We start from the raw sequence: 9896 nt of genomic DNA, 5'->3' as shown, positions 1-9896 counted from the left end.
GCCCGCCCACGTGATTCATATTCACAGAGCAAGGCCCCCGCTCGAATATCAAAGGTTCATTGAGAGATGGGTCCGTTTATCTTGCTCAGAAATAAATCGAAGCGGCCATTTCCAACAACAGCGAAATGCCCGACGCCGCTGCGCCATCTTCGTGTCGGAGGCAACGGCCGCCCCCCGCTCGCCCTTGGAATTGCGGCTGATGGCTTGCATACTGCCTTGCATACCTCGCCTCGCTCGACCACAAGCGCCGCTTGGAATTATGACTCCCAACCAACAACTGCTGAACGTCACAAGCTTCTCATTTCAATTGCCGCCCCCTTGATCGCCAACTGTCTCGGCTCGGATGAGCTCTTGGGGGCCGAATTGCTCAGCTAGACCGAAGTCGTCAAGTCACCAGATGGCCAAGAAGGTAAAGCTGAACTAGATCATCATGATCTTCTATCTCTATCGTGGAATGTCTATCGGGGCGGGATATCCAGCCCTCATTGGTCTAACTAAACATTAATCATTAAGCCCGCCCATAGTATGTAAGGAGCACACCAGAGGCCGTTGGTATCCTGAAATCTCAATATGGACAAGAAGTATTTGTACAAAACTCGTCTTTCAACTTTTGGTCGCCAGATCATGTAGCAACCTGATCTGGTCTTTCACCATCGCCGAGTGCATGCTGCGCTTAGCAAGCCTTGCCAAGGTTGACAGAGTTGGCGAACAGGCAGTACGTGTCGGCATGGTTCTGGTTCTGCGCGGAAGTGAGCTTCCTGATACCATCGTAGCCGTAGACGCCCCAGTCGAGCGTGCCCTTGATCTGGACAAGGTGCGTCATCTCGTGGAGAGTGGTGGTAGCCTGCGCAACTCATGTTAGTCATTGAAGACGCAAAGCGTGATCAGTTTCATCGAGGATTTCACATACCTGATCCTGGCCGTGGCAGGACTTTGTGAGCGGCGTCAGCGCGGTGAAGTACAACGGGCAGTTGACCATGAGCGCCACCGAGGGAACGGTGTAAGCCAGGACGCCCGGCTTGCACGCCGCGTAGATGTCGGTGCAGTACAGCTTGGAGACGCTGCCGGCCGTGACACGGCTGGCGCACTCGTTGGCGACCTTGGTGAAGACGGCGCTGATGGCCTTCCGGGCCGTGTCGTCGTTCGTCTTGAAGAACTCGAAGGTCTTGTTCTTGTCCAACATTGCCGAGCGGGACGCATCCTTGGCCAGATTGGTGCAGTGAGTAAGCGCGTCTGCGACGGCCTGGGCCTGAGTTCCCTTGCAATCGCCCTGGACGGCCGTGCGCTTGGCCTTCTTCTCAAACGCGCGCTTAGCGATGGAGGCCTCGGTGCCGTTGACCGAATCGATGAGTAGCGTGTTGCTGTTGTATCCGAGGTAGCCTTCGAACGCTGTCGAGTTCTCCGTGGCGTAGGGGATGCCGCCCATGGAGGTGACGTTGAAGTGGCCGCCCTGGCTGACGTCGTGCCACTTTCCAAAGTTGAAGTTGAACTCGGCCGTTTCGTTAGGCTGGAAGATTCGGAAGGATGCGTTGGTGATCAATTCGGGAGGTGCCAGGCGCAGGCGGATGCCCTCGAAGGGGATTCGCATGTCTGACACGTCTTAGTTTCCGATTACATACGCGCCGAGGAGGGGTATTACTCACTGCCTTTGTAGACGGCCAACTTCTCGACGGGAGTGCTATCCAGAATGGTGCCAGGGGTAAATAGCTTGAGCGAGGAGTTTCCGCAGTTGGTGAAGTGGGCTTTGATGCCAGTGTTGCCAGTTCGGACCAGTTTGAGCTGGATCGGCGAAGTGCTTTTCCTCTCAGTGGTGACTGGGCTGGCGGACGGGACTGGACGGGAGACTGAACTGGAGACTGGGCTGGAGACTGGGCTGGCGGCGGCCATGGCGGCCACGAGGGCGAGGGCGGCGAAGAAGGATTTCATCTTGACTGTTTGAGCCGGCGGCTGCTGAGTGTCGAAAGTGATGAGTTGAGATGGCTTTTTGGTGTTGAGGGTGATACTCCAAACAAGTAAGTCGGATGGGGGTGGAACGGAAGATGTTCTTATATCTAACTGATCAGAGGCAGTCCCACGCCCATCTCTCTCTCGAAATGGGCACGAGAATCGCTCCCAACGCGGGCAACAAAGATACCACCGACGGTAGCCAAGCCATCCAGGCTGGTGCGATGGGCAGCGCGTGGAGGCTCAAGTGAACGCCGGGCGTTCAGGAAGGGTCCAAAGAGACGCTCTGGCCATCTCCAAAGACGGGGACGGGTTCGTGGGGACGGAAGGCGTGTGCCATTACCAGACTGGCGCCATGGCAGAAGAAGCCACTGGAGATCTACAGGGGAGATGGAAGACCCCGTGTGGGCAGTACATGTGAAGCTTTCACCGGCAGTAAGTACACGCCGTACAATCTACCAAGAGACCGAAAGGGCGCAAAAGCCGGCAAGGGCGTCCAGCCCCGGCGGTCAGGCTAGGAGACTACGGTTCCAGCGGCTAGGATGGGCAGTTCAGGTAAGCCACAAACAACAGATGCGGACAATTCATTGAGAAGCAGGACGCCTCCAAGTAATACCCCTATACCCGGATTACATCGTCCCTGACTTCAATGGCTATATCCTCCGTGATGCAATATCTTCAACGCCGCGTACAAGTCTCTGTATGAAGATCGTAGGATTTTCAAGTCTTGGCTGCTGAGCGCAGTTCCTGAGGGCCACGCAATATCACTTGCCGGCCGCTGCACCGGGACTTGATCTGCAGAGCCATTGATATTCTCCTAGCGCACTACGTTGTCTTCCACGTCCGGCCCCACCTCCCCGGCCGGAAACGGCATCTGTCCTCGCGGACATAAAGAAACGGCCCATGATGAGCGCCAACTGTAGCCTCTTCCGCTGCGCCAACTACACCATACCCTGCCAAGTGGTCTCATTACCACAAGGCCCATTTATGAGACAGGCGCACTGAAGGTTCACCCTAGGCGGGCGCGAGACATGAGCCTGGCTGGTGTGCATAACGATTAATGAACGTTCTTGCAGGGTGCCACAAAACCATCTCACGTTGCGAAAAGAAGGGTCTTTTCTCACGAGTTTCCAGAATATCCGTCATCCACGCAGATCTCCCACGTAGGTGCGAACCTTCATGTTGCTGTGTCTTTGGCAGACATTTTTGGCGTGATTACTCGTTGTGAGACGCAAGGTCTCGGAATCCAGTTACCGGGTCCGGAAGCGTCCGGTCGACTGCCGGAGCGGAGTGGGTCGGATGACATTGCTAGGCTCGGCGCCCGTACCGACCTCCGGCCCAGAAACCCACCACTCATCTTCGCGGGCGGCCGCTAGTCGACCTTCCTTTTTCGTGCATGGGCCGAGCTGTTTCTGAGTGCCATCTCCTAGCGCCGTCCCATGTCTGCAACTTGAACTGGCTGTCAAGTGACGGCATGCGCTGCAGAGTGCGGGGTTTCCCGCTGTTATCCCATGTTTGAATGCGTGAGACAACTGTTCATCCTTAGCAATTAAGTTTGAGGACCAGTTGGCATCGACTTTTGTCCATTAGAGCACAGCGCATAGCCACTACAACAAACGCACCTTGGGTATAATCACCACAGTCCATTAGAAATTCAACTCGTGATCTTGAACGGTTAGACTGGACCCGACAGAATCGCACACTAATCTCGCGTGGCTCAGTCCGTCTTTTCCGTTCAACATTCCACGGCCACGGCTCTTGCTATTCCCAGGTTAGTGCGTTCGTCCACCTTTCCTTCCACCAAGCTGGATATCTCGACGGAAAACCAACATCTGCCAGCCGGGGAAAGACCGCGTTCAATCGTTTGACGTCATCCGGCATCTTCCTTCCTGCCTGCCGCCTTGGGAAGCCGTTCCGTCACACAGACTCTGTCTGCGTTACCTGTCAATATCTGCAGTTGCCTGTCGCATCACAACCCGACTCAGACCCTCTCATCACCATACCAGCCGGCGCCAACTTATCAACCACAATCTCATGAGCAACCCAGCTGGTCGCTCACTCTTCCGCCCCGTCCTCATCGTTGTCGTCGTCCTACTCATCCTCTTCTTCCACACCCACGGCTCTTCCCGAGACGCCAGCACCATGTCCCAAGAACCCACCCACGACGCCGGAGCGCTATCCAAGCTCACCGTCCGGATCCGTCAATCCTCGACCTCTCCTCCCACGCTGACCCTGTCCGTGACCAACGACCACACCTCCCCCCTCACCATCCTCCGCTGGAACACGCCCCTCGACCCCGTGGCCCTCGCCGTCGGAGTCCTTTCCGTCACGCCGGAGGGCGAGGACACCCCGCTCGAGCTCGACCTCATCGCGCTGAAGCGGCTCATGCCGCCCCCCGAGGACGACATCGTCACCCTCCACCCGGGCGAGAGCAGGGAGCAGGAGGTCGTCCTCCGCGAGCCCGCCCTGCCGTTCGACAAGCTTGGCAAGAAGCCACGGATCGCGGCCAAGGGCAAGTGGCAGACGGTGTGGCCCACAACGGCGGACAAGCTCAGCAAGGAGACCATAGAGAAGCTGCAGTTCGGCGATGGCGTTCTCTCGGGCGACTTTGAGACGGAGGCGATTGAAGTCACCCTCCCGTAATTAGGCTAATAATTGAAGTCAAGTCTACACCTATAATTTTCCGTTTCTCGGCCGGTTCTCTCTCGTGATAGCTTTACCAGCATCCACAAGTTGTCTCTGAAGATTTATTCGGTCTATGCATATCCGTTAATCATCAGAACGTGGTTTCGGCGTGGTTCGAGACATGCGCAAAACAAAGTGACGTATGCTCTGGTCTGGAAGGGTCTTCAACAATGGGAGAGACATTCGGGATTCACGGATTCAGACGTCCTTGGCTGCGGCGCCATGTCGAGGTCCAGTCTAACGCACTCGAGACAATCTCTTAGACCTTTGTCTACATGTAGCTCAGCCTCACGGGCACTACATCCCTCTTACTGTCCATAATGCCTTCAGGCCAGTTCTGAATCGTGCTCCATTCTACAGTTTTAGCGTATTATTCCCCATGCCTTGTGCCGAAACCCGAGAGTTGAAGTGTGCGATTTCACTCTCGCTGTCAACAATCGAGAAACTAAACGGATGAATCGCGGCAAACTAACCAAGCCATGGTCAACGTACACCTCAAGATCTCTGAGGCGCAGAACAACTCCCGACCATCTGGGCCCCAAAACTCCTCGGAAGCACACCATCTTTCCGGACAAACCACCATGCCAGACGGCTCTAGCACCGGTCCCAGAAGCCCGGGATCTCAACATGGCTCCCATCTCGCCATCTTGCCGCCCGCACGTTTTCTCGACACCGCGTACTATCTTTCCAGGCTTGAACAATATCAGTTGGTCCGACTCCACGTGCAGCCCCAAGTCCGAGCCGGTCAAGGCCCGGTCATCTCGCGAGGGCCACGTTAGCCGCGCGTGAGCAGCACACCCTCATCTCTCGGAATCTCTGCATGCGGAAAGTCGATATCCCGTTCTTCTTTGCCATGAAGCGCATGGCATTCTTTGACGGGAGATCCATCTCTCGAGGAACTGACTCTTGTCCAGAGACTACGGGATATCGGCATCTAGATCCTACAGTTAGTGCTTCGTTTCGCTCCAACACTAGATGTTCTCCTTAAGGAAGCCATGCGAAATCGTAGAGAGGAACTATGTTACCGCATTCATCAGCTTTGCCACGGCCCATGAACGTGGGAGGTCTTACCACGATGGCCATGTGCCATGTTACGGCAGTGTGGCCCTCGAGATCGCGGCGCGAAGATATTCCCATGTTTTCCAGACATTTCTCAACTGCCGTCCCCGAGACACCCTCCAGAGCATAGGCCCGGCCTCCCGCTAGATGTGATATCACGCCACTCTCACCGATCCAAGCTTCGTTCCGGGAACTACCCCGGCTGGAACGGCATCAGACACGTTCGATTTCGCGCAGTTCAGGAATATTTCCCCGGAGGCTTCGATCTCGAGCGTCGCGTTGACAAGAGGCTAGGCTTCAACGCGAAAGTGAAGTTAGTCAAGTGCCTCACCACTCTGGAAGACGTCTGCCCCATCCAACACCCTAGATTGGACTAACAGATACATGCCCATCATCGATCTTTGGTCTTTGTGTTAAAGAGTCAGCTCAACGTTGAAGAGGCGTAAACTTGGCCCAAGTCCTCAAGTAGGTTCATGAGTAGCTTCACATGCATACTAGTGGCAGTTCCTCATCCATTCGTCTGCAGCTTTGTCATGATGAGCCTTTCTCTCGTCAGGATGGGTTAAAATCGCAGTGAAAAATGCTGTATGACTCTACATGGCACTTGTATAACCCCAGACGCGGCTCTTGCATGATGCAGGAGAATTCTCGAATCCTACTGGTCCTGCATTTTGCCTTGGACATGTTGATACATTGCCTGGCAATGGAGTGTTTTCGCGCTGGATTCACACTTCTCTGGTCCTGGGCGCTGCTTTCACCCGGAGTATACCTGGCCTCAGCGTCCATCCTTCCTACAGTCAGAAGGCGAGAGACTCTGCATTACAGTTCACTTCAGCCGGCCGTAACTCAAACAACCCGCGCAGTCGTCACAATAGAGACAAGTCTCACGGACGACGTTGAACCATGTGACAAATCAACTACAACCAAAACAGAGACAGAGGGCATGTCTCCAGAAAACAGACACAGACCTTCAACTCGGCGAGTTGGCCTCGTACGAGCAATACCAGGTCGGACACGACGTCCCGAAGCCATCTCAACCAAGACAGCCCGGTTCAGGCTATACACCTGGCCAAGCTATCTGTACAGAGCCGCAAAAGCCCTACCTTATCCTCCAGGAAGCCCGTACCGGGGACACAGCAGAAGTCTACATCAGAAAGGAACCTCACATCACCAGCCAGCCACAATACTGTCATCTGTTTTCATAACCCAAAGCACACACATCTCCCACAACCTCCTCAAAACCGTGCCCTCAACCCACGCGGAACCCCGTTGACCGTTATCCCACGCATCCCCCCTTACCTCGCCCGCTCCCACGATCCAAAAAAGCACGGCTCGACCGCAGCCATGTCTCTCATCCCACGTCCGAGCCATGCATCCAGAAAACCTCACCTCCCGCATGCGGCCTCACCCGTGACCGCGTGGTCCAGAGCGCTCTCGCCCTCCACCAAACGGCCGACTTGACTATATTGAGTGATGTCGTCTCAAATTGGTCGTTGGCATCAGCTGATTTTTGAAGGGTCGAGTTTTCCTAAAAGCGCTTCTGATTATTTCCCCCGTTTTCATCACATCTCGCTCTTGATGATAACCAAATCTTGTAGCATGAGCTTTTCAGCTGAAAACCCACCTGGGTAGATCGTGAAAACTGCCGTTGACCAGATCAAACCACTACCTGCTACCCATCCAAGGAAAATCGACAGAATATTCAAGTCGACGTCAAAATGACGGCCTCGGAGCGGAGGTGTGCCCCGACAAATACTCGGACCCGGCCGCGGCGCAAAGTCATCTCGGTTAAGAGAGCTCATGCAGCTCAAGCTTTGACACTAACGCCCTGTACCCAAGAACGCTGCTGTGTTACCATCAGACCGCTGGCGATTTGGTCCATTGATTCGCTTGTTCCCCCGCATCTTCATCTCTACCATATGGAAAAGTGATCCGGGACATCGTCCAAGCTCGTGTGGTCTGTTTACAACAGCACCAGGTTGAATATTGACCTAAATAACGACCTCTCCGTCAAGACGCGATAGCGATAGCGATCGCGGTTGCGAACGACATACTGCATGAGCGTACACGTTGAGCCAGGAGCAAATTTGTCAAGTCACTAATGATCGATGCGTATGATTTGGCCGGAATGCCCGGATGCTGCCTTTCTATGCTCTGTTCTTCTACCAATATTTCTCTTTAACGTCTATCCATCTGGATCGGTATAACCATGCTAACGCCTTGCGAGATTTGAACCAACGCTCCTGTACCGGAATATTCGACGCGGCTTCGACTTGCCCGTCTCGACATTACCGCGGTATCTTGAAAAGATCGCGCATTAACGAGGCGTGACTGTCGGACCCTGGGCTTGGTGAACTGACGATCGCGGGATCGTCGTACATGCCTTCCGAGGAACCATGAGAAGAGGGCCGCCCAGGACCGGCTCTTGGATTGACACGACCATTACTTTTTACTCATTCGACCCGCTGCTCAAGATACCTAGCCCTTCATGGGAGGAGTACCAAGTCCGTTGTGGTTGCGGAAGAAGAGGACACCCTTGCCATCACCCTCTGCCTCGGCGCTGGGCTCGACCCACTGGCAGAAGCGAGCAGACTTGTACAAGGCCTTGATGAAGCCAACCGGGCCATCCTTGACGTCGGCGCGGTAGTGCTTGCCCATGACAGGCTTGATGGCCTCGGAAGCTTCGTCGGCGTTGTAGAAGGGAATGGTGCTGATGTAGTGGTGGAGGACGTGGGTCTCAACAATGCCGTGGAGGAGGTGACGTCCGACGAAACCCATCTCGCGGTCGATGGTGGCAGCAGCTCCGCGAACGAAGTTCCACTGCTCACCAGTGTAGTGAGGCAGGGTGGGATCGGTGTGCTGGAGGAAGGTGATGGCCACTGCAAACGAACGAGTTAGCGATCAGCGGGAGGCGTCGAAAGACGTTGAGAAAAAACTTACCGAGCCAGTGGTTGACCCAGAGGTAGGGAATGAAGTACCAAACCAACAGGTTGGACCATCCGAATCTGTTGCCGAGGAAGACGAGGGCGCTGATGGTGATGGCCAGGCCAATGTCGGACATGACAATGAGCTTGGCGTCCTTGGCCTCGAAGATGGGGCTGGAGGGGTCGAAGTGGTTAACACCACCGCCGAAGCCGTTCTTCCTGCCCTTGCCGCGGCCCTCACGCTGGCGCTCGTGGTAGTTGTGGCCGGTGACGTTGGTCATCAGGTAGTTGGGCCATCCGACGAGCTGCTGGAGGACAAGCATGATGAAGGTGAAGATGGGGGTCTCCTCGGTCAGCTCAGCAAGCTCGTGGACCATGCGGCCGGCACGGCTGGCGTGCTGCTCGCGAGTGCGGGGGACGAAAACCATGTCACGCTCCATGTGGCCAGTGGCCTTGTGGTGCTTGCTGTGGGAGATCTGCCAGCTGAAGTAGGGGACGAGGAGAGCCGAGTGGAGGACCCAGCCGACGGTGTGGTTGAGGGTCTTGGAGGGCGAGAAGGCCTGGTGACCGCACTCGTGAGCAATGACCCAGAGACCGGTGCCGAAAAGACCCTGAAGGATGGTGTAGATGGCCCACAGACCAGCGCGAGCAGGTTTGGAGGGGATGTACTCGGGCGTCACATAGTTGTGGAAGATGTAGAAGGTCGTGGCCAGGCAAAGAATGTCCCTCGCGATGTAGCTGAAACCCTTCAAGGCGGAGCGCTCGAAGCAGTGCTTCGGGATGGCATTGTGGATGTCCTTGATTGTGAAATCGGGAGGGGTAAACTCGTTGCCGTACGTGTCGTACAGCTTGCCGTAGGAGGACTTCTTCTCGACGGTCTCCGAGGCCAGGGAGGACAGAGAGGTGGAGGAAGCCGAAGGACGGGGAGAGTCGATCGGCGAGGCGACGGCAGTCGAGGGCACCGAGGCGTCGGTGTCGGTGGTGGTGGAAGTGACGGTACGGCGAAGAACGGGGTTCTTGGCCGCCGGCGTCGACGAAGTGGTTGAAGCCATGGCAAATTTGTTGTGACGGAGCAGCAACAGCGGATTGTGGCCTTTGGGTGTCAACGGCTAACACACTTTGAAGGAACGACGACAAAGTTCCAACGACCCTCGGAGGAGAAAGGGCTACCGGCTGGGATTGGGACTCGGGGAGGATAAAAAACGAAAGGCGGGACGGAGGTGAAGGGAGGGGATTAATAAAGGAAGCACAAGGGGGATGGAGGAGAACGATAATCGGCAAGGT

At 55.6% G+C, this 9896-nt stretch overlaps 3 protein-coding genes across 3 annotated transcripts; 1 reads left to right on the top strand and 2 right to left on the bottom strand.

Moving 5' to 3' along the window:
* Positions 1 to 673: 673 nt before the first annotated feature.
* On the bottom strand, positions 674 to 1926 carry CkaCkLH20_11941 (uncharacterized protein; the record flags this gene model as incomplete). The annotated part of the gene is made up of 3 exons (XM_038894655.1): positions 674 to 844; positions 911 to 1590; positions 1644 to 1926. The coding sequence occupies 3 exons, from the start codon at positions 1924 to 1926 to the stop codon at positions 674 to 676; spliced, it is 1134 nt and encodes a 377-aa protein (XP_038740096.1).
* A 2052-nt stretch (positions 1927 to 3978) lies between these two features.
* Positions 3979 to 4587, top strand: CkaCkLH20_11940 (uncharacterized protein; the record flags this gene model as incomplete). The annotated part of the gene is made up of 1 exon (XM_038894654.1): positions 3979 to 4587. One exon carries the CDS (start codon positions 3979 to 3981, stop codon positions 4585 to 4587), a length of 609 nt encoding a protein of 202 aa, XP_038740095.1.
* A 3579-nt stretch (positions 4588 to 8166) lies between these two features.
* Positions 8167 to 9664, bottom strand: CkaCkLH20_11939 (fatty acid desaturase; the record flags this gene model as incomplete). Its single annotated transcript, XM_038894653.1, has 2 exons — positions 8167 to 8567; positions 8629 to 9664. 2 exons carry the CDS (start codon positions 9662 to 9664, stop codon positions 8167 to 8169), a joined length of 1437 nt encoding a protein of 478 aa, XP_038740094.1.
* Positions 9665 to 9896: the final 232 nt, after the last annotated feature.

This window comes from Colletotrichum karsti, assembly GCF_011947395.1.
Source record: "Colletotrichum karsti strain CkLH20 chromosome Unknown Scaffold52, whole genome shotgun sequence".
In the NCBI taxonomy this organism is placed as follows: domain Eukaryota; kingdom Fungi; phylum Ascomycota; class Sordariomycetes; order Glomerellales; family Glomerellaceae; genus Colletotrichum; species Colletotrichum karsti.
The sequence above is the reverse complement of the archived record's forward strand: the minus strand, read 5'-3'. Positions and strand labels throughout refer to the sequence as shown.